This window comes from Periplaneta americana, chromosome 3 (genome assembly GCF_040183065.1).
Source record: "Periplaneta americana isolate PAMFEO1 chromosome 3, P.americana_PAMFEO1_priV1, whole genome shotgun sequence".
Classification (NCBI taxonomy): Eukaryota; Metazoa; Arthropoda; class Insecta; order Blattodea; family Blattidae; genus Periplaneta; species Periplaneta americana.
The window spans coordinates 194,678,901-194,704,926 of record NC_091119.1 but is presented as its reverse complement, the minus strand read 5'-3'; the positions used below and the strand labels follow the sequence as shown (position 1 = coordinate 194,704,926).

At 33.7% G+C, this 26,026-nt stretch overlaps 1 protein-coding gene across 1 annotated transcript in view; it reads left to right on the top strand.

Annotated features, from left to right (window-relative positions):
- The window catches only part of LOC138696929 (acidic mammalian chitinase-like), a 30,242-nt gene extending 19,483 nt beyond the window's left edge, over positions 1-10,759 (top strand). The window contains exons 9-12 of the mRNA XM_069822423.1: positions 2,231-2,347; positions 4,159-4,296; positions 6,901-6,975; positions 8,167-10,759. Coding sequence (XP_069678524.1) covers positions 2,231-2,347; positions 4,159-4,296; positions 6,901-6,975; positions 8,167-8,376 — 540 coding nt within the window. The 3' untranslated portion in view covers positions 8,377-10,759. The remainder of the gene's footprint in view (positions 1-2,230; positions 2,348-4,158; positions 4,297-6,900; positions 6,976-8,166) is intronic.
- The last annotated feature ends 15,267 nt before the right edge of the window (positions 10,760-26,026 follow it).

The window sequence follows — 26,026 nt, the reverse complement described above, 5'->3', positions numbered from 1 at the left end:
GCTCGGCTATGGGTATCCCACTTCATTATGTTTTGTGAACACAGGTCATTTTGCTCTGACATGTGAAGGGACAGGTAAGTGATGGTTCCTACAAACACATTGATTGTAAGTACAGCCTGATGAAAATTGCAATGTTAAAATTTATATACATCTCGATTACACAACTTTCAACACTGTATCACTTCGGAATATATATGATAAGAACTTTCTTTTGTTAAATTTTGACGTACCATGTTAACATGTTTCGACCTATTTTGGGTCATCTTTAGAACTGGTCGTTGTTGGTCTTGGCGCCTCTTGTTTCCTGTGAGGGTGCATTCGTAGTGTAGAGTCAACGAGTGTATGTGTTTTGAAATTGAGTTGTGTGTTGAGAATATCGTTGGGGTGTATTTTCGTGTGTCTGTATATTTCATATTGTTCTATACAAACTCAAATGTAACACCTGCAACAACTTCTACATAGGACAGACAGGCAGATCATTTCAAACACGTTACAAAGAACACATCACAGCCATAACAAAATTACGAAACACCTCCATATATGCAGAACACATCACAAATGCCAACCACACCTACAGAGACATCAACACAGACATGGAAATACTGCACATCCAACCAAAAAGCCAGAAACTCAACACACTAGAACAATATGAAATATACAGACACACGAAAACACATTCAAATGAAATTCTCAACACACAACTAAATTTCAGAACACACACTCTTTGACTCCACATTATACTACACAAACACACCCCCACAGAAAACACAAACAAAAGGTAAGTGATAGTGCCTGTACTCTTTCTACAAACGCATTGATTGTAAGTACAGCCTGATGAAAATTGCAATGTAAAAATTTATAACTACTGAATTTACATTGTAATGCACAAGATGTGACGTTCTATTATAAAATCGGCCTCATGCTTGAAATTCCGTAGGTCTTTGAAATTTAATTGTATTATTCTTGTGTTGCCGCTCCAATCACTCGCCTCAATTCCTTTGTTGCAACCACTAAGCTGCTTCCATTATGTTGTTGTTGTTTTCTAATGCCAGGCGTTTGACAATAAAGTCATTTGACCTCTTGCACTCCAATATTTTTCAAAGATATTGTCATGGTCAGCCACTGAAGCACAGATTTTGATGTGTTCCGAATCCATTTCTTGATTTGAATTGCACAATAGGCAGTTAGGGGACTGATATATTTTAATTCTATGCAGGTGCTTGGCCACACAGTCATGGCCTGTTGCCAATCTAAATGCAGCTACATCGGGAATTAACTGTGGATTATGATGCAGAGAGTTCCATTTTTTCCCTTGGGATTGCGTTATCAAATTTTGTTTGTTGAAGTCTAAGTATGTAGATTTAATAAATCTCTTCACAGAGTAATACGTAGATTTAGTAACAGGTCTGTAAGTAGCAGTGCTGCCCTTCTTTGCTAAAGCATCCGCATTCTCGTTTCCTATGATTCCACAATGGGATGGTATCCATTGGAATAAAACTCTTTTATTGAGTGTTATTAATTGAGAGAGCATTTTAGTTATTTCTGCTGTTTGAGATGAAGGTGTGTGTCTTGAGACTATTGATAGAATAGCTGCTTTGGAGTCTGACAATATAACTGCATTTTTAAATTTACTGATGTGGCATAGAAGATTCCTAAGACTTTCAGCTTCCATTATAAAATGACAGCTGTTTGTCTAATCCATGTGGACTAAAACCGAGGTTGCGATGTCTTGCGAAATAAATAATTAGTTTGCTCCAGGTTTTACATGAATGACTAGAGTCCCGATGTGAAATGCGAACATGTGGAGGCCATGGAAATAAATAGTGCTTCAAGTAGTATTAATTTTTCAAATGGTGTTAATAATGATAATAATAATGCTCTCAGTGCGAGGAAATGTGTCAGTGAACAGAACTGTAGCAGCTGGCAGATCACAAGTGTATTGAACAAACAGTCTCAGCGAATTATATGCAACGTATGTGAATATATTAAAAATTCTCTGCCAGAAAAGGGAGCAATAGTTGAAACTGCAAAGGTGGTAGGACTGAGTAGACAAAGTGTCAGTAAAATAGTAAGAAAAAGGCCTGCAACACCTCAGATCCGGTTCGTAAAAATGTTCATTTCGAGCCCTGCCTATAACAGTTACCGGTACTTTTATCTGAACAGAAATACTTTGTAACGTGATGAAATTCAGTCTGGATATTACTGCACTATAAGTTTTCTTTGTTTTCAGATTTGTGAGAAGCTGAGTTCGTGGAATGTAATATGGGATGACGAACAGAAGGTGCCATTTGCTTGCAATGGAAATCAGTTTGTTGGATATGATAATCCAAAATCTATTGGACTGAAGGTAAGAATTAAGAAGCTTTACAACAAGATAAATACGGTAGCATATTCTTAGTTTATGCATTTCAATACACATTATTGGTAGGATTAAGGAAGTACAAACTTTCGCTTTTTTCACTTCATTTTATATAATAGATTTGACCACACTGTTACTGTGCATTTTAACCAAAAATTTTCTTATGGAGAAGAATCAGTAGAACGGAGAAAAATTCCCATTGGCACCGGGACTTGAACCCAAGTTTCCAGCTTTACGTGCTGATGTTTTATCCACTAAGCCATTTTATTGATTCTTCTCCATATGGAAATGGAGAATTACTGCACTGAAACTTCGTATGTACTTTGCTACATCATGGTATAATAACAATTTTCTTAGTTTCTGACCAAGAAAATTTTCCATATTTCACTTTCCGATTATACGAATCAGGGGATAAAGTAACGACATGAAAAAATCAGTTTAAAGATTTTCATGGAGATGCACGTTTCAGAAACTCTGATAACGAAAAAGTAATTTGGGTATGTCATATGTTAACTGCGACTTCACCAAAACTATTGGACTTATTTTGTTCACATTCAGTAGATCTATCTATGAGACAATTTATCCATGAATTATAAAAATGAAATATAATAATTTAATAAAAAATTAACTAGTCTTTATTTCAATTAAAATTAAAACACGATGGAAAACCTCTTCAAGAAACATTAGACGATTTTCTTCAGTTTTTTTTTTTTTTTTTTTTTTTTTTTTTTTTGTGATATAGAAAGGATTGAAACATGAAATGGTAGAATTCGATTGTAGGAAAAACAATTATCACGTATTATTTAAGTTATGTGTCTTTTGAATAGCAGTTAAAACTATAAATGGTAATATTGTTCATAATATTATAAAATACTGAAAGAAAAACATAACAAATACAGTAAAACTTCCCTTAACGGACACTTCCCAATAGCATACTCCTCTCAATAGTAGACATTTTAAAATTCCCCTGCAAAATAACATAGGCCCTTATGATAAAATTTTTCCAAATAGCGGACATTCTCAATAACGGACAGCGGGAAAGAAAAAAAAGGTTGTAAATTAAACGGAATTGTAATGAAATTCTTTGCAACAATCATTATCGTGCATTTGAACGTTCTTGTACTTTATTGAAGGTAAGCAGCACAGTTGTTAGTTGAGATACTGTGCGTGAGCAGTCCGTACTTTCTTAGTTTGTCAAGTTGAGTGTTCGGAAGTACAGTCACATTAAAAGTGTCACAAAAACGTAAACGTTTGTCACTAAAAGAGAAAGTGGATATTGTAAAGCACAGTGAGAAGGAGAAATTAAGTGTTCGTGAGCTGGCCACAAAGTTTAATGTGGGAAAAACTCAGGTTAGTGAAATTTTGAAAAAGAAGGATGTTATTTTGAAATCATACACTGAGAATGCAATTCTAGATTTCTTTGTGTAAGGTGAAGTGGTACAGTGACTGATGTTTATTTCATTTACAAAACATTAACTGGTACGATTTCTCTCTGGATGAATACTGTAAGCAATCTCACTGTCTACTGTACTGTACTGTAAAATGTAGTGTTGAATATGTATGAGAAATTTTAATGTACTGTATACATACTAAAGATTTTCTAAATAGCGGACACTTCTCAATAACGGACATTTAGTTTTTCCCCGGAGGTGTCCGCTATTGGGAAGTTTCACTGTAATAAGAAAATGTGTATCACCTTCGAGACACTCCTTTTTAAAGATGTATTCAAGATAAAGCTAGATATTAGGATCCAATATGATCAATGTTCATACTACTTTAAATCTTGTTTGTCACTTTAGGCTCAATACGTTGTCAGCAAAGGATTGGGAGGTGCCATGATCTGGAGCTTAGAAACAGATGACTTCTTAGGAAAGTGTCATGGCTCCAAGTTCCCATTGCTGAGGGCTATAAACGAAGTGTTCAATGGTGGAGTTCTTGTAAGTAACAGTTAGTAACTGTCACATACCGTATATCTTTCAAAGATGATTACAAGAGATTGTCTTGTATTTGTGGGTCAATTCATGTGAATCACATTACACTGAGAACAGAAACTTCAAAATCATGTTTAGTTTAAACTGTCGGTTGGAATTATTTGAAAATTTGAGCAAGAGAGGTAGAGTTCAGAAGTAACAAGGCTAATTGGGTACAGCAAGTATGTTGTTATTTAACTTCCGCTAAATAGACGTGACTTTATCGCACACTTCATGGCCTGCTCTATTATATCAATTTTCACCCTATGTTTCTATTATGAGAGTAGAATAAGTTCTTATAGAAAATCTTTCTTCTTGTTATGATAATAGATAAAATTGTGTAGGTATGTAACTTGTGTGTGACACGAACTTTTGCATTAGTGCTGTAAATTTTTGTAGTTGTGCATAAAAGTTCACTTCACATATACTTACTTACTTACTGGCTTTTAAGGAACCCCGAGGTTCATTGCCGCCCTCACATAAGCCCGCCATTGGTCCCTATCCTGAGCAAGATTAATCCAGTCTCTACCATCATATCCCACCTCCCTCAAATCCATTTTAATATTATCTTCCCAGCTACGTCTCGGCCTCCCTAAAGGTCTTTTTCCCTCCGGCCTCCCATCTAACACTCTATATGCATTTCTGGGACCAGCCTCATGGTCTAGTGGTCAGAGCTTCTGGCTATAGTTCATGAGGTCCCGGGTTCGATTCCCGGTTAGAGCACAGGAATTTTTCCTTAAAGGGGATTATTCCTGTGTTCGTCCATGGTCTGGAATTTAGGTTAAGTTTAGATTTAAGACCTCTCCTGGCACTACATTATCATAATCATCCTATCACATCATCGGGGTAATGTAACTCCGCCTTCCAGGCGCCCCAACCTCAGAAGTGGGTTACAATTAAGCCACAGCCAGGAGAGAAGACCAGAAATGTCGAAAAGACAATCTGGTGGAATTGGATTAAAAAAAAAATGCATTTCTGGATTCGCCCATACGTGCTACATGCCCTGCCCATCTCAAACGTCTGGATTTAATGTTCCTAATTATGTCAGGTGAAGAATACAATGCGTGCAGTTCTGTGTTGTGTAACTTTCTCCATTCTCCTGTAACTTCATCCCTCTTAGCCCCAAATATTTTCCTAAGCACCTTATTCTCAAACACCCTTAAGCTATGTTCCTCTCTCAAAGTGAGAGTCCATATGAGTTACATAAATATTTATTCAGTGCAAACGTAATATTTTACCTCCACTAAAAAAAATTATACAATTACATGATATTATCAGGATGCACTAATGTTTATCTCAACATAGTTTTATCTCTATTTTTTAAATTTCTCCAGCTGTGCACTGTCACATTAATTGACCTTTATTTACTTTCAGCTGTAATGGTTAAATCAAGGAAAAATATACCGGTATTTGAATATAAAATAAATGGAAAATTAACAACTTTTGGAATATGGTAGTTGTTCCTGCAATAACTCCTATGTGCAAAATATGAAAATTTTCAGTAGGAAGAAAAAACACATTTATTCTCCTATGGCAGTAGTGCATAGGAGACTGTGAATTCTTACATTTTCGAAAGAACGAAATATGTTGTTGTTGTTGTTTTCCAATGCCAGGCTTTTGACAATAAAGTCATTTGACGTCTTGCACTCCAATATTTTTCAAAGATATTATCATGGCCAGCCACTGAAGCACAGATTTTGAGGTGTTCCGAATCCATTTCTTGGTTTGAGTTGCACAATGGCCAGTTAGGGGACTGATATATTCCAATTCTATGCAGATGCTTGGCCAAACAATCATGGCCTGTTGCCAATCTAAATGCAGCTACAGACGATTTTCGTGGTAAATCGGGAATTAACTGTGGATTATGATGCAGAGAGTTCCATTTTTTCCCTTGGGATTGAGTTATCAAATTTTGTTTGTTGAAATCTAAGTATGTAGATTTAATAAATCTCTTCACAGAGTAATACGTAGATTACCCAGATGCACTAATGTTTATCTCAACATAGTTTTATCTCTATTTTAAAAATTTTTTCTGCTTGCACTGTCACATGAATTGACCTTCATTTACTTTCAGTTGTAATGTTTATTAATCATGGAAAAATATACCGATATTTAAATATAAAATAAATGGAAAATTAACAACTTATGGAATATCGTAGTTGTCCCTGCAGTAACTCCTATGTGCAAAATAAGAAATTTTTCAGTAGGAAGAAAAAACACATTTATTCTTCTATGGCAGTAGTGCATAGGAGGCTGTGAATTCTTACATTTTCGAAAGAAAGAAATATAATTATACATAGGAGCTTTTATTATTTGCTGTATCACTATTCAAGTTATTTAATAGATCAAAAATCTGAAAATCGATAAATATGTCACATAGGAGTTATTGCTGGAACAACGACGATATGCAGGTTTAACTTTTATTTGTTACAATCAAGATAAACTACCTAATACTCCTTTTCACTGATGCACACTTTTTAGTTCACAATTTTTAAATAAAATTTTAGTTTAAAATCAACGAATATTTTAATTGATTATCATATAAACATGTTACTAATATTTCCATTCTAGCCTCCTGATGAAGACACAACTACTACAACGACGACGACGATAAAAACTCCTGAAAACCCGGACATTCCAACTGATGTACGTATTCAACAAATAAATCACATGCGAAAAGTTATGAAGCATTTTCAAACTTCGGGATCTTGTGGTCTCCTCTTTATTTCATAAATTTTTAACATCTAGCATTATTATTATTAATTATTATTACTATTATTATTAATTATTATTATTATTATTATTATTATTATTATTATTATTATTATTATTACATGTACAACTCCATTCTTTCTACATTATACATATTCAAAATTTCCCAGTCTAAATAACTATATAATTTAAATTGAATTTAATTAAATAAAAAAACACGTAAATTTAGACATTAAGAGAGAAGTTTAAAACCAGTCTTAATTCCTTTTTAGGTTTCACATTCTCGCCCCCAGCCGCCCCACTCTGAAATTTCAAATGGCACTCTTTCTAGCATATCTGCCTGCATATCATATTTTGTCTGTCTATTTCACACATTCCAATCATATTAAAGTACCAAAAACGAACTAAATCCTAAATTTAACAATCAATTAAACAGTGACGTGAAAATAAAACAGTATAGATTTTTCTCTCTCTCTTTAACCTGGAACAGCAGAACCAAACATTACTTCAGAATTATGCTCTTTGTATATCAAGGAGGCTGTGTTAAAAAGTTCTGAACTCATACATTTGATTATGACGTGTGTGAAAAAGTAAAATTAGACTCTAATTCAGTGTACTGAAAAAAATGACGCACCATTATCATTTTTCTTTTTCTTATTAGCTTTCATTGCTTCTTTACTTGTTTCTAACTTTTCTTATTCTGTAAACTGCCATTGTTTGTTTGTTTACTTGTTTGTCTTTTTTTTACTCTGTTAGTTTTCATCATCTATTTGTTCTTTTTTGTTTTATATGCTTTGTCTAATGGCAGCCTCTAATTTGAGGAAGCTCTGTAAATAAATAAATACATTTTTTTTTAATTTACTACCACTCACGTTAGAGAAATATGTTTAAAATCTGGGAAACATTAAAGCTATGTGCAGAATAATGGTATAAATGATGGGTAAAAAAGCAAAGACAGTTTTTCAGATGCTTTGAAGGAATTTTATTTTTTCTTGTCCTCTTTTGGTATCAAACGTATTTACATGATTAGAATGATTGTATTCGACAACAGAAATTACGTATGCAGCAATTATGTAAAATAGAATGCTAAATATTGCTGATGAAAACTTTGTTCTCTTATTTCAGCCACCAGTGACGTCAGCACCTGAACCTGAAACTCCTGGAGTGTGCACGAAAGAAGGTCATATCAGAGATCCAAATAACTGTGAAATTTTCTATCACTGCCAGTCAGATGGATCTGGAGGGTTCATTGCCCATCAAAAGCAATGTTCCAATGGCTTACTATTTGACCCTGTATTGCAAGTTTGCAATTGGCCAAGTGCAGTTTCATGCTAAGTACCAGTAGCTATGAGAAAGGCAAACACAGGAAATTACTATAAGAATTCTTCAATATCTAACAAAAAGTACCGGTACATTATAATATACCGGTAACCTATTTTCATATAAAGTTTATGACATTGTGAATAGTTAGGACTCCTTTCATCCCAGAGCTTCCTGTTAGTCTTTGTTAACTTAACTCTAAACTCTAATACTAGGCTTCCATACATTCTTTCCATCCTTATAGTAAATATATTTGCTAACAAGGAGAGGTGTCAAAATGAAAATACAATATTCGTATTCATTTTCTTTATTTGCCTGAAGGTACAATAGTACAAGAGACCTCGTCAATGTAATAATATAAATAGCGTTAAAAAGATTAAAAAATAAAAAATAATAAAATTCAACTAAAATACTACATCATTATAAAAAAATTCATTCATATTGTAATAGTAATATGCGTTACAAGAGCGGTATGTTGACGTTTTCATGTTCGAGGAGAAGATTGAAAAAGCGAAACGTAGTTGAGCTTTTTTAATTTCCGAGAACATGAAAACAAACATACCGCTCGTGTATCGTACATTATTTTATGCGAAGATCGTTTATTACATACCTGAAAGAGGAATTTCTAATTAGTTGCAATGAAATCTCCATCTTGGTTTCTGTTCAATGACGGTAACTTTTAAAAACTAAAATATCTATCTTCAACATTGTTGCTATAAAATGTTTTCTGTGTTTACTGTATTCCAGCAGGCCGTGATACACGTGTCTTTTTTTTCCCCCAGTCTATAAATGCGAACTTAAAACAAACGGTAAGGTTATGTAATGATTTATTTTTAATTTTAATATTTTAACAATATTATTTATATAACATATTGCAGTAATAACATCGGCATCTGGAATCTTGTTGATTTTTTCACGGCATCCTTAAAGTTACTTGCATTACAAATGCAGTAACTTTTGTGGTGTTGTAGAGTTTACTTAATTTTTGCAAATATTTAAAAACAATAATTAACAGTGCAATTTAGGTGAAATTGCAGTAGTAAGTTTCCAATTTATAATATTACTATGTTAAACGTCTCTAAAAATAATATGTTAAAAGCCTAAAGCAGTAAAATGAATATGGCGCTTAAGCGGTAAGAAGAGGGAAATTGTTATGTGTGTTACGTTGGGAATACTGAATGTGATATTTCACACTTACCGCATATTGGTTTTGTGCGGAAAGCAAGCAAATACGCACGATCTCGCACAAAAGGATTATTTTGTAACCATCTCTTAGTTTGAAGTTTGAATTGTCTTTCATTTTGTGCTTAGCACAGTTAGAGGAGGTGCTCAAAGTGAATACTACTGAACTCTGAAGAAAGCTTACAGTGATGGACCATTGTCTGTTGGACTCTCTCAAAGATCCCAGAGATAGAACATATTGAATATGTGTGCGAAAAAATCCTGTTCCTTAGGTCCTCCTCATCATTTACAGGAATGATATAACACTAAGATATCCATGTGATTCCATAAGAAGAACATTCAGGCTGATGAAGTCAGGAGATCTTAGTGGCCAAGCAACATTTCCTCTATAACCAATCCATCTGTCTAGAAAAACACTATACAGTAACACAAAATATTATGTGTGAAATATGCAGGGTGACCATGATGCTATTGCTTTACTGCCAAGAGAATCTTCTTCAGTAAAGGGAGGGAAGGGTTTCTTCGAGAGTGCAGGCAGGCTTCGACATTGAGACGGGCTGGAAGCAACTTGGGACATCTGAACAAACATCACTCCCAATTCCAATGCTGTCTAGCAGGTAATAGTGCAACGCTGAACCTAAGTTGTCTGACAAAAAGATGTTTCTTTTGGTCTTTTCTACAATCTGTTAAATAATGCACGAACTTCTGGGACACCTGGTATGTAAAAATCCATTAATATTAATATAACAGACAATAGTAAATAGTAATTCGGCAATAGAAAAGAAAAGAAATTAAGTGTAGAGATTCGAACCTGAGCGGTAGTATATATTGCTGTACTACATTGCTACCTGTTTAGTTCTGCTGAGTTGTGACAAATGACATGTTATGAAACCTGACAAAGCTATTTCAACAGTCACTTTTTGGAAATATGGCTTATAACCTCATTTATTGAACTCGTAAAATTTGTTATGTGTTTAATTGAATAATCGTATTTCCCATTGGTTACCTCTCCTTGCAAAGCTATATTAGCTAATAGAGAACTTTTCAAATTGTAGGTTTAAGGTAAAATGTGTTAGTAAAGGGATAAAATTAGTGATGTCTTAAAAATATTAACTTATCAATAAATACCATATGAGTATTAAGTAACATATTCGAGCAGTGACATCAATAGTCTTATATGTATATATTCGTAAATATACTAAGATTACGAAAATAACATCAGAAGAGAATTTTTATTTGAATTCCAGCAGTTGAATAACCTGACACCTATATACATTATGAAAAGCGACTAAATTAGGTGTTTGGTTTTTACTGTGTTCACATACAACCAACTAAAACTCCCCTGGTATCTGGTAATTCTGTATATAAAATTCCATTTCTGAAGTAGAAAAAAATGAAACATGCAGAATTATTTACTACCTACAATAATTTGGTAGTAAAGATGATGGCCAGGGGATTGTATTGCAGACAAGAAATAAATTCTGCCATCAATTTCTCGCTCAGAACTACAGTATATCTTTCACTAAACACTTGGATAAACATCAATGTGTTAAGAAATCAGTGCCTGTATTAAAATGTTATTTCATTATGCAATTATCTTAAATACAAATGATTATTTATGAAATACAGTTGACGCTCTCTGACATATAATTGACTAAACTGAAATGAAATTGACTGAACTGAAATGCAATTGACGCTTTCTGAAACATAATTGAAGCTTTTTTAAACACAATTGACTCTTTTTTAAATACAATTGATGCTTTCTGAAATACAATTGACCCTTTTTGAAGCACAATTGACTCAACTGATTGGGCTACAACTGATGCATTCTGAAATACATTTTATTTATCTGATATACAAATGATACATTCTGAAATACATCTGGAAAAGGTGTAGAGCTTAATCTTACGATGTTTGGGTGACGTATATACGTCCGTTGATGTGACATATTAATGAATTAAATACTATTATAGTCACAATCATGCCATGGTATGAAAGAAAAATTTCACAACCTCGAGCAGGAATCGAACCTGCGACTTCCTGGTCTCCGGTCAGGCGCTCTACCACTGAGCTATCAAGTTCATCTCACGCCAAAGCCTCGGAATTATCCTTTCATATTGGCGACTCAGTTTAATCAACATCGTAAGGTTGTCACAAATTTATATACATTAAGTACCGGTATCTAGTAGAAATGTCATTAGCATTAAAGGCGATAATACTGAATGAATTAATATGTTCTATATTTTCTGCATGGGATATTCTCATTTTGGTGATCCTAACTATGGTAATCCAAGAAGAAGAAGAAGAAGAATAATTATGAAGATTATTATAGTGATTTATAGACAAAATTTTCACGTTTATAACAAAGACAAACTGAGAATTAGGAAATATGAATTATATTTATTTTAACAAGAAATAATTTATACACTAATTACATATAGCCAAGTTTCTATTAAAGAGTAATGTTCCATAGCATATACATTTATGTATCATCACTAGTATTATTTGGTGATTCATTTTTAATGAGTAGTCTTCTACTTGGATCATTCTTTAACCCAAGTTCTAATCTATACACATTCCATTTCTCTTCAGGATCTGTTCTTTCAGCCCAGAAAAATAATGTTCCCTTGTTTTTAGGTCCTTTCACTGGAATTTCAAATTTTGCACTTTTTCCATCACAGAAATTAACAGTTTCATTCCCGAAATCTGCGTTGCCTGCCTTGATTGGTTCGCCTAATAATGACACTGATGGACGGTGATTTCTTAATATTTTCATGGCTTCTCTATGAAATTCTGCATCTTTAAGTCTCTCTTGAAATTTCCACTGCAGAAAGAAACCTGTACTTGCTACTATCACACCTCCATATGCAGCGATCTTTGCCAGCGTTCTGTTGGAGACCATTTCAACTGAAAGTAAAACAGATTAAAAGTTATTCTGTAGTCAGACTATATGAATATTATTACTCCTAATGCCGATAACAGCCTGCAGGGGACAATTACGTAATTCTCCAGAAAAGCTACACCACACAAGGCAGAATTTTTTTTAGCTGCATTGGCATTTGTGAGATGTATATAGTGATAAACACGCGGTTTTAATTTATAGGCACAAATACTTTCAACATAAAAATTGTTTGATACTTACCTGTATATTCTAATTCACTGTTGTAGCACATTCCCTTTATTTACTAATTACCAACGTAATATGCGAGATGTCCATGACGAATAAATTACTAGGGAAATGGTCAGTTTCTCTAATATTGCGTCCTTGGCCTCTCGAGTGTTATTTTGTGACAAGTAGGGCCTTCTCCCCTACAACAGGGCATTAGAATATACAGGTAAGTGTCAAACGATTTTTATGTTTAAAGTATTTGTGGCTGCAAACTAAAATCAGTATATACATCTCACTGAAGCCAATGAACAAAAGAAAATTATGCTTTCTGTAGTATAGTTTTGAAAAATTACCGGTACTAAAGTATCGTTAAAATAATAATGCCATTCTAATCCAATTACCAAATAGTCGTCAATTGTTAATACAAAGAATATAAAATGGAGCTAATAAATTTTAAGATTAGAATCCTTCCAAAGCACTACCACAAACAAGATTGTAAAGCTGCTGCCAAAGCTCGAAAAATATATGAAGTCGAGGGTGAAGACGTCGTTAGTAAGCGTGTAGCACAGTGGTAGTTCCAGCGTCTCAATTGTGAAGATGAAATTAGCGATTTACAATATTCTGGAAGACGTAAGGTATGGAATATTGGGAATACACGCAGTGTTTTGTGTAGAAGATTCAAAAGAAAAAAATGTGAATGTTGAGTATCCAATGCCCACTGAACGAATATTTCACTTTTATCACTGCCAATGTTGCGTTATAATCGTAGGGCCTATATGCAAGGCAGGCTATATCAAAAACCTAAACTAACCAAACCTAACATGTCAAAGAAGCAACAAGTTATACTAAATATGTGTACAATTGGTCTAGTCTCTATAGTGGGCGGGACATAAGTAACATTGACCTACTATCCTAACGTCAATTTAAAAAAAAAAAAAAAAACTAACTATCCTAACTTTAAATTACATAGCAAAGACATCAACATTAACGTGAAATAACATCAATGCGAAAGCTACTTGGTAACCTTGTATTTCTGAACGTTTGTGCTTGTGATATTACGTTCGGTGAAGTTCGTTCGACTTCGTGACTATATGAACAGTGTAGCCAACTGGACGAAATTCCGTAGCGGACGGGAAAAGAATGGCTTTGACGAGTGACGGATTTTTTGACGGAATTTACGATTTATATCTTCTTTTGACTTTTTAACTGCTGTCATTTTTATTGTTAAATATTTGGGGGATTTTACTTTTTCCTGTGCCGTTCCAAGTTGAAGAATCCAGATTTCCTCGTCATCAAGTCAAAGGATGATGAATTATTATTTTAATCAAAATTGGTAAGTAGGTTGTATTACAATTTGCTTTTTATTCGTATATAGATATATTGAGTGAATCTTTTTTTATTTTGATGGATTCTGACGGATTTCCAGGTGTTAGACTGACGGGGGGGGGGATACAATTTATGGGTAGTTCAAGAGACACTGATGAAGACGTAACATCACGTCGAAACGGGCGGTCTGTCGAAGATATATACCTCTTTTTAAAATTTTAACACTTTTTAACATGTGACTATGTAATTTTATGTTTTTAACAAAGTGTTAACGTGAACTTTAATCAATGACAATTTATGTGTTGGCAACACTGTATGTGATTGGCGTGTTTCAAAATGTTGGCGTATGTAATGTTATTAAGAAGCGAGAGAAGTTTTGGCTACTGATTCTGGTGATTTAGGGCACAGTGACAGGCTAAATTGTAACAGATAAATAATCACTATGTTAAAATCGTTTGCACTTTGAAGCGAACAACCGCCAGAATCGCCACCTGTCCGCCGTAAACGAACACGAGATGGCAGTACAGTCGCTAATGCAATTCAAATGGGAATTATGACATGACTCCTTATGTAATAACTAGATGGCAGCGTAGTAAACCTAACAAAAGTTGGTAACTTCAAAACCTATAAGGCCGACCTATCTATCTATCTATATATGATCTAGGATATAAGTAAAGACCAATGAGTTAGAAAGAGAAAGTCTCTTTCTAACTCATTGGTAAAGACATTTATCAGCAGCGGACGTAGGTACGGATGTAATGTTACAAGAGTGTAGGATAATATGTTTATGTTTCGATGTCTTTTCGAAAACAGATAAGTAAAAACTTAATTTTAAAGAGTATTTATTTTGTGCAGATGGTAAAAATATGAGATACTTAATTTGTTGTAAAATTTTAAATGGAGTATAAAAGAACAATGTACGTTGTCATTATTATTCTCGTTGTGAAGACTACCACGCCCTTACTTGTAACTTGAATGTTTCATTAATAAACGAACAATAAACAGTATAGGTTTCTATGTCTTAATCGGGTAAAATACTTCGACTTTTTTTGCACGTATGTAGTGTAATTTGAATATTCCATTAATAAATAAACAATAAAAAGTATCGGCTTCTATATCTTAATTGGAGTAATATACTTCGACATTATTTTTTAAGTATGTAGTGTAATTTACAACTTCGTGACCAGCCTGGTACGTTTTTCTAATTTCAAATATCTGCTGATGTAAAGTACACGTTCTTTTTACGGTATATAAGAAAATAAATTTACTTTATTTTATTAACAATACAAAAATAATAAATAGGATGATAAAAAAGTAACGCGGAAAAAAGTGTGTATAGTTAATAAGCAGAAGAATATTATATTGCTTTTGTTTTTTTTGGTCACAGTCCGTCTCTGCGCTGCATTACCTGAGGAGATACCCACTCCACCCTTCTCCCTGCGATAGTGCTGTGCGTGTTGCATTTCTATTACGTCACAATTTCGTGGTGTTTGGCAACCACTGCTGTAGGGGCTTGATAATATCATACACGTAACATACGATTCGCTGTATGACATTAATCATCCTTTTTCCTGATATATATATATATATATATATATATATATATATAATTTGAACTGGTAATGGAAATTACGGGAAAACGGCTGTACGAATTTTAATAAATAGCCTCTCATTTCGAAGCTTGGAAACCAAAGTTTTTCGGAAAAGTAGTAGTTTTCAGTGAAATGTCAATTTTCCTACATAATTTTCCTATTTTTCAAAATCCATCTGTTGTCAGTTTTGAGAACTAATTTTATTGAATCACGGCCGACTTGATTGAATTTAAGAACAAAACACACACTACAATAAACAATAGGCTATTACACGAAGGCCATGACCTGCAGGATTGCCGACATATTTAGACCTCAATTCAATTGGTTATTAAAAACTGATTCTGCAGTGTATAATTTTCTGAGTACAGCTGTGTATTGGATATTCAAATCTACGAAACTTGAGGTGGTTTGATGACATTGTTACCATTAGAAATTAAATATTATTATAGTTAATATCATGATGCGTCTATTTTTCATTAATTGTACATAATATTGATGCTATATTGATGACATGAAAGTGAAACGTTTTGAGGTTATGTAAGTAAATGTAGAGAATATCTTAATTTAGATCTTCATTTCTATAATTTACTGAGTGGCTGCTATATATAACTACAAAACTCAAGTAAGATAATAATATTGTTATTAAAAATCAAATATTTTTATACTTATTAACCCAGTGGGGTTGGATCTTTTTCATATACTTAATGGCGGTGTAGTGTAGATATTGATATATGTCATTGTCTTCAGTATTGACTCGAGAGAGCGCAAAAATTACAGTTCCTCAGGAAAGATCAAAAGGTATTACTTACTGATAAAATAAGAGGCGTAGAAAGTTTTGTAGTCTCCAGATCATTTCAGCAAGATCTCTTAGTAGGATAAAATGATTTTACGCTCTACATTTCAAGTTCTACATGCAGCAGCTATACGAAAATGCTATTGTTCGAAAGCTTAGCAAACCTGACATTTTTTTAATTTTTGCCTACAATCCACAATGACCTGAAATAGCTACTGCTATCGTCCTGACATTGATACTTGCGTTTTCGCGTTGAAACTCAAAAACTGAAGTTGGATAGGTTCAAGAAAAAGTATTTGGCCTAAAAAAATCCATTCAGAGGGAGTATGTTTCATTATTATGGAAGCAAATAACTATCAAAAAGACAAGTATTCATCATTCAAAATAAATCTGAAAAATGTTTATTTGAACGTCTAACGAACTTAGTTTGCAGCAGCATTTGCTGCACAAGCCACTAGTAATATATAATAACGGATTACTTTACATATATTAAATTCATATAAATGATCTTATCCAGTTATTCCCACTATTTTAAAAATTAATAGCATTGGCACGTGTTCACGTCCACATGCAAAAATTGAAATATAGGGAAAGTCGCCTAAATCTTACCACAGTAAATCAGTTCTTAGATATAATGTTAACGAATAAATCAAATGGGAAACTGCAGCCTTCATAGAGTCTGCATTGACTTACAACAATACAATGGTGTTCACTATTCTTATACAAATGACACAGTTTTAATTTTTGGTGGAAAAACCTGGTATGATGCTTATAATAATTCAAATAATGGAGTTAGATTAATAAACAAATGGTTTGACATAAACTATCTTTCTAGCAACGAAAATAAAACCATAATTATTCCATTCTCATTACCTGAAAAATGTAACAAACCTCCTACATCTATATTAGGTATTAAATTACATAATTCTGATTGTTGCCTTATACAGTATAAATGTCAATAAAGAGTCCTCTGAAGTTAAGTATTTAGGCATAATTTTCGATAATCATTTAAAATGGGACCAGCACATTAATTACCTTTTTTAATAAATTACGTAAAATAATATATTATTTTGTTTTATTAAGGAATTACTTGTCAATAAGTTTATTACGCACAATATATTTAACATTATTTCAATCGGTAATTATGTATGGGATTATAGGATGGGGTAGCTCATTTAAATCCAATTTTAATCCACTTTATTTATTATAGAAGAAAATAATTAAAATATGTCTTCATAAACCTATAGATTTTCCATCTCAAAAATGTTATTGTTTTTAGACTTTAATGTAAAGGTAAAAGGTAAAGGTATCCCCGTAACATGTCATGAAGGCACTTGGGGGGCATGGAGGTAGAGCCCCAGACTTTAATGTACTTAACATATTTATTATATTGTATTAATAAAATTCATACATAAAAATCGAAATAATTTTGAATTGTATTCTCATAGTTATGAAACAAAAAGTATGAATTCTTTAAGGGAACGCACAGGTGAAATTACTAAATCTTACAGTTTTCATTTTTTTTTCTCAAAGACCAAGGACACTAGAATAAAATTATGTGACAAGTTTCCTTATTAAAATGAAATAAATGGCAGGAATTTTTTCAACGTGATTTTCTTTAATTTTCTACGTGTGGAACCATTTATATATTAATTTAATTAATTTATATATAAATGGTTCCACACGTCGAAAATTAAAGAAAATCACGTTGAAAAAAATTCCTGCCCTCTATTGCATCTTAATAAGGAAACGTGTCACATAATTTTATTCTGGTGTCCTTGGTCTTTGAGAAGAAAAAATGAAAACTGTAAGATTTAGTAATTTCACCTGTGCGTTCCCTTAAGATTGTTTGAACCAAAATGCAACACTGTTACAGTATTTAATCGTAGTATTAATTTAGGCCCAAGAATATATAACAAATTTATATTTAAATATCCTAATCTTGTCAGTTCTAATAGTTCTAGTATTAAATTTAAAAAGTTATGTATGGATTTTATAAGAATTGAAAAATTGTAAATTTAAATTTATATATTCTAATTGCATAGTACACATAAGACAAATTGTATTGTATACTTATTAATTTCAATTCAGGAATCCGCCCCTGAGCACGAGTTCTACTCTTTCAAGGGCGAGCTAAAGTTTTTCTGTATATATTATATTTTATGTTACAATTATTAGCAAAATAAAAATGTCTAAAAAAATAGTCTAAAAATGTGATACAATAACATAATCTCATTTCCATTTCTAATAAGTCATGTATTATATATTGATATAGATTTGTAAGTACGCTTAGGCTTACAATCAAAGCACATTAAGTCAAAAATGTTACTTCTGACAAGAAGGCGTGTATTATTATGTATATAATGTATGTGTATAAACGTAGAATTGTAAAAATGAATAGAAACAACTAACAAAAAAATAATATTTTGAGGGTTCAAGTTTTTCATTCCTGGTTCACCTTATATTACCGTTTTAATTTTGCTATTGCTCTGATAGATGTCTCTGTAATTCCGAAATTGTGTGTTTCGGAGTTCCTATAGAATTTGTCTCCTGGTATTATTGACTAAATTAGTTCCTGCGTAATCTGTACACGGATGTCGAGATATCTGCTGTAGTATTCGGAATGCCTCGTTCCTCTTCGCTAACATCTTCACGGTTATTGGCTGAGTAGTCTACAAGGGAGGAGCTAATGGTTCAACCAGTCAACATGTAAGAAACCCACGAAGGCTAAATTACTTTCCACTTCAGTCCACATTCAGATGTTAAGATGTCAGTGTCAGACAACTTCTGAGATGTCTCTCGTATTTTTTTTAGCCTTGGAGAGGAGAGGTTTATTTCTCTAGCCTTGTTACACGCAAAGGTTAAGAACGCAGTTTTGACAATGAATAAAGCAGCTTATCTTGGGTTCCAATATCGTTAAGAAGGGCATAAATATTTTACATTTTCATGGTATAGTGCTGTGTTGTTTCAGACGGTGACCCCGCTACTAAAAACGGCATACATGCAGAGCTAAATTCATCTTGTGTATGTCTAAACTTTAAGCTTTGGTCAGTATTGCTCGTCCGAGAAAGTGTGCGAACCGAGAGGCAAATTTATAATTCCTTTAGTAGGTCTATACATTTTATTCCATTTACAAACTACTTCGTGTATGCGCAAATTAAACAGTGTTTGTAACGGTGGGCAACCTTATCTGACTCCTTTATTTACTTGTTTTCTTTTCTTTAGTTGGTTATTTAACGACGCTGTATCAACTACGAGATTATTTAGCATCGATGAGATTGGTGATAGCGAGATGAGGCCGAGGATTCGCCATAGATTACCTGGCATTCACCTTACGGTTGTGGAAAACCTCGGAAAAAACCCAACCAGATAATCAGGCCAAGCGGGGATCGAACCCGCGCCCGAGCGCAACTTCAGACCGGCAGGCAAGCGCCTTAACCGACTGAGCCACGCCGGTGACATTTTATCATTTATGCATAGCTATTTTAGGCTATTTTTGTTTGATATAGTCCTATTTCTATTATGTACCGGGAATAGGCTAATTGATTTGGAATTTGTTTCCATGTAGGTCTAAGAATTTTTATCACTAGACCTGGAGCTCTGTTACGTTATCAGATGCTTTAATAAAGCCTAAAGGCTCATTCACAATGAAAATTAAACATAACGTAAGCGTTAACTTAAGAATCTAAACGTTACGGTAAAATCAAGAAGTCATACCATCATTCACGATGGGAACATAAACATAACAGCAGACATACTTGGTAACCATGGAAACATAACAACGACGCCATTGCCTCATATTCTGTCGTATACTTCAGCGCTCCACGATTGTGTTCTGTTTGCAAATCACGTAAGCATAAGCATTAAAGTTTGGAGTTCGCAAACTTTCATGTTAACGTCTTACGGCAATGTTAATGTCAGTAAGTGATGAGAATATAGTGAGGAATACATATGAGGCTCTTGAGGTTGTAAGGAGCGAAGAAAGTAACTAGGCATATTTGCAAGACGGAAAAATTTTCTGTAAAAGTATATAATGGCAAATTTTCCATCTCACGTCACTATATTATGCTAATATACCTTTAAACCTGACATAAATATAATATCGTCGCTTCGTGAACTACACTTTTAATTTCTTTCAGTAACGCTTCCAACTTGTCGATACTTGCTCTCAACGTTTTCCAAATAAACTATATGCGAATTTAAATTCTAAGCTTATTTTATATCATTTATTGATATTAGGCCTAATGTTAATTTATATTGGCATACAGCAAGGAAATCATTTCAGTGTAAAAATTTCACAATGTCCTACTGCATGTAATTAATTGGGAGTATAATATTTTCTTCAATATTTGTGTACTAATGGTCCCAATAAATAATAATGCTTCACGAACAATGAAAGAGTAGGGTCTATTACTTTAAAATAATTAGTACCTACTACGTAAAATGAAATACTTGTTCGTTTTTTTTTGTTTCGAAATTACTGAAATATTTTTTCTTCAAATACTATATAAAAATCATATTAATAAATTATGCTTTACAAACCACTACTTTGTGAAGGGACATCATTTTATTTTTACTAATATTTTTAATATTAGCCTGGCTATACCTTTGGATTAACGGCTGAAAACAGAAAACGCCGTTTGCTACCCCTTCCAGTTCGATGATACTGACGTAAAATACAAACAAATCACTTTACTAGGTATAGGAGGGGAGAAAAATAGTTCGTCCATTTACGTAAACTAGGAAATGTCGCAAGTTTGAGTTTGATAATTTTCGTTAGGTTTTTTTTAATCAAAATACAGTACAGTATTAACAATAAGTGTTTTTACTCACGAACTGAGCTATCCATGCGAACGTATTCATTATGCAGTGTGTATTATACTGTCTACAACACATTAGCGTACAATGTAGAGAATGACGTTAAATTGAAAAATAATCATAATATGGATATTTAAACACATTTTTGAAAATGGTGGCCGTTCATTTCGATACAGGCTTCAGTTTTTTTTTTGTGCATATTATCGCACTGTAGACTATTGCATCTAATTCCAATTACCAGTTTCGTCCTTCGTACTAGTAACTCATGCTGAACTAATTCTGTACCTACTCTACAAAAGAGTACTTTACTTACTGTAAATTCAATCTTCACTTCTGCCCGATCCGAAAAGGTAAAATTACTCAGACATGCTATCTACTGTCCGTTCAAGTAGTTATGTCGCAGGATCGTAGAAAGTGGGGAAATCACGTGACAGTTAATTACTTAACGAGGCCCTTTTATTTAAGTTATTTTAAACAGTTGTATAATATTACAACAGAAATTAATGTTTTCGGAAAAGAGCCAAGATAGCTCAGCTACTAGCTTTACAGAGGGGCGAGTAAAAGTAGGTGGGGGAAATCGGGATGTGACGTAGGCAAACGGACGACAGTACCTGTGCAAAAATATGATTCAATATTGAAAGCTCTTTCGTCACTGCAAAATGCGAACATATTTCTGAAACGTACTATACTCACTAACTCAGTACTATATGCGACCTTGGTTCTGTGTGAAGGACAGTTGGAACTTCATTAGTAGAAGGGATGGGAGTGAAGTACATACAAAAACTCAGGTACAATAAAAATTGAAGTAAGAATATAATGATGTCCCTGTATAACTGCATAAGCCTAAAGTTTCTTGTATTACAATTGTCAAGTATAGACACTGATAATAATCGTGTTTTTTTTCCCTTAGACTAAGTGTGTTTATAATGTCCAAATGTCTATTTAATCCAACCCTATAAGCGCAGAATAGATTATTGTACACCCCTCCAGCAAAGAAAGGGTAAGAGCAACGCTCGAATGATCCAGTTTTGCGCACAAAACTGCACATTTAGAGTCTGATTTCAGACATGCCTGAGCTTTAGGCTAACAGTTCGCCGATATCAGTACGCTCATCCGGTAGGCCTATATCTTTTGCTCAGCTCAGAATAGATTTCGCGATTTTTCCAGTCCATAGCCAAGCCGGTACCAAGCGAACTGTCGTAACCTGGACAAATACCGCTTCGCTAACGAAAACATCCGTGCTATTCTTTCAGATGAAAAGTTAATTAAATATTGTGGGGATACCGTAACCTCTTTGCGTTTCGATTACGTATTCATCATACATTTTCTTCCGCGTGTGTGACAGTTATATTTCCTCCAATCTCGTTCATGTCTTGCCACAATTCAGACTGCCTTATTTAAATTCCTTTTGATGTGTTGTCCTCGATTCATCTGACGTGACAATAATAAGTTACATCTACTCGCCTTTGTTTATGCTACATCTTTTCTTCTACTGGAAGGTGCGTTTTGTGGTACTAATGAAACAATGTGACAATATTATGTTGATTAAAATTCAGAAGTCCACACCTGTGGAGTAACGGTTAGCGCGTTTAGCCGCGAAACTAGTTGGCCCGGGTTCGATTCCCGGTCGGGGCAAGTTACCTGGTTGAGGTTTTTTCCGGGGTTTTCCCTCAACTCAATATGAGCAAATGCTGGGTAACTTTCGGTGTTGGACTCCGGACTCATTTCACCGGTATTATCACCTTCAGACGCTAAATAACCTAAGCTGTTGATAAAGAGTCGTAAAATAACCTACTAAAATAAAATAAAAAAAATTCAGAACACTTCTGAAATTATTGGAATTTTATTAATAATAAAAATTTGCATATAAATAAATAACACTCTTTAAGCAAAGGAATAACGTCTATTTATGTAAAATGCGATTAACATAGCAATTAAATAGACTACGACCACCATTTTGTTCTTCATTCATTAATGAATAGCCTTTCTTTCAGCTTTGTGCAGAATTCAGAATAAAATCGGAATTTTCTCTCTCTTCCAGGTATTGTTACATGAGGAAGATTATAAAATTATTGGTTAAATCACGCAATCGTCTATGAAGCACCATATATCTCCACCTGATTACTTTCTATTTTTCAATACACACTCATAATTTTGCGTCGTGATGACTGCTGCAACTTGGTTATTTTACGCATCTAGCGGTGCCGAAAATGTAATCGTGCGCCGAGCCACTGTGTAACCTGCAACGTGCGTAGCACCTATGGAGGGAGGCGGACACCGGAAGGGGAAGTGTAGCACTGTCTGACTTATTAACGGATTTTCATTTTCCTTACGTCAAGCACTTAAATATAATTTTATACAGTACAAGGCTACAAACTAATGCTTAGGACGTGTAACGAAGAAAGAAATGAACAATAAATGAACAATATCACAACTTAAAATTAACTATCTTCAGAATATCTCTGCGACAAAGTTTCAAAATCAGGAATTATGTCACTTACTGCCAGTCGTAGTTGATCACGAAGGTATTCGTCTGTCAGTCGTAATATAAATTTGCTTTTTACTATTTTAATTGTTGAAAATAATTTTTCACAAATGTAAGTTGTAGCGAACATGGCTTCAACAGAGCAAGCGAAAGAACGAAGCTTCCGATATTTATTTCTTGGCAAAGATTTGATAGTTCAACATTTGTCAAGTCCTTACATCTAGCTTTCATTTGACATCACATAGTAAATCAGTGAGTTCAAATTGAAGAGCTAACGCATTATTCGTACATCTGCTGAAAAAGGGTCGACGTACAGAGATGATGATGATGATGATGATGATGATAATGATGATGATGATGATGATAACACTTAACCTTTTAATGTTTCATGAGTGACATGTAGTATAATGCCGTTTTATGTTATACAACCGTTTTCCTCGTAATACTTGTGAACAAATCATACATTTAATATTCTCATCATATTGACAGCAAAAAATGCGTCCTCCCATCCTACTTGGAACTTTCGTACATGGTTTCGAGAGAGACATATGCCACTCGCAGGTCAGAGACAAATACAAATGGAACGGAATTTGACTCCAGTGAGTGAGAGGGTGGGGGTTGGCGGAGGTTAGAAGCAAGCGAAATGCACAGCTATCACTGCGAGCCACAATGTCTCGCAAGTCACGTTCTCGCCACGGCTGAAAGAATATTCATTACCGATACTTACATTCAAAACATTGTAACCTACTTTTGTAAATAATTACACATCCACATAATTGGTTTTGCTCGCAATTCTGTCTTTGTGCAATCAGCCATAGGACATTGTTTTTAACTAATAATTCTATAATCTTCCTCATGTATTTTGCAAGGTCATACTATATTTGCACACTGTTCATATTATTGATATAATATATTACTATTTTAGACGTGATCATGCGACACACGGCGAAAGCGCTAGTCACAACTATGACTATAATGTTTTATATTTGTATAATTCATTAGGCTAATAAAGTAAGACAGCTATTGAAGAATTTAATTAATTATTTTATAGTCTATTAACTTATATATTTAACTTGTCGGACCAATATTGTTTGAATATTCAAACAGTGATGAAACAATAATGTATAGCCTATGACTTCTCTTTGCTCGTGGTTATAACTCTAATAAGTTTCAGACTGTTTTTTTAAGAGAGAATATTCTGATACTGACAAATTGGATTCTGGGGTTCCCCAGGGATCTGTGCTGGGATCATTGTTGTTTCTGATCATGATCAATGATTTATCAGCAAATGTGAGTTGTAAATCGGTTGTATTTGCAGATGATACGACTTTATTTGACTCTACGAGTAGCATTGATGAGGTAAAATCTCATGTGTGTTGCATTACAGTGGTTTCAGGCTAATGGTTTAAAGCTTAACGCTAATAAAACTCAGAATATTCTATTTACATTGTCGAATAGTTGCCATGGTGACATGTTTCAATCGGTAAAACTTTTAGGCATTGTTTTGGATAAGAAATTATCGTGGAATGATGATGTTGATTCGGTATGTGTAAGACTTTCTAGAGTTACGTATTTTTTTTGTTAAAACGTCTAAAAAAATTTAGTGACGGAAGTATTCTTAAAAAGTGCATATCATGCCTTCTTTAAAAGTATTATGAAATATGAACTATATTTGTCAGGTAATGCTAGTAAAATAAATAAGGTACTTATTCTACAAAAGAAGGCGGTAAGAATTATATCAGGGGCATCATTTGTCGCTCGCTGCAGATCATTGTTTATTCAAGGAAAAATATTATCTGTAATAGTAATATACGTTACAAGAGCGGTATGTTGACGTTTTCATGTTCGAGGAAAAGATTGAAAAAGCTCAACTACGTTTCGCTTTTTCAATCTTTTCCTCGAACATGAAAACAAACATACCGCTCGTGTATCGTACATTATTTTGTGCGAAGATCGTTTATTACATACCTGAAAGACGAATTTCTAATTAGTTGCAATGAAATCTCCATGTTGGTTTCTGTTGAATGACGGCAACTTCGGAAAACCAAAATATCTTTCTTCAACATTGTTGCTATAAAATGTTTTCTGTGTTTACTATACTCCAGCAGACCGTGATATACGTCTGTCTTTTTTTACCCCAGTCTATAAATGCGAACTTAAAACAAACGGTAAGGTTATGTAATGATTTATTTTTCATTTTAATATTTTAACAATATTATTTATATAACATATTGCAGTAATAACATCGGCATCTGGAATCTTGTTGATTTTTTCACGGCTTCCTTAATGTTACTTGTATCAGGAATGCAATAAGTTTCGTGGAGTAGTAGACTTTACTTAATTTTTGCAAATATTTAAAA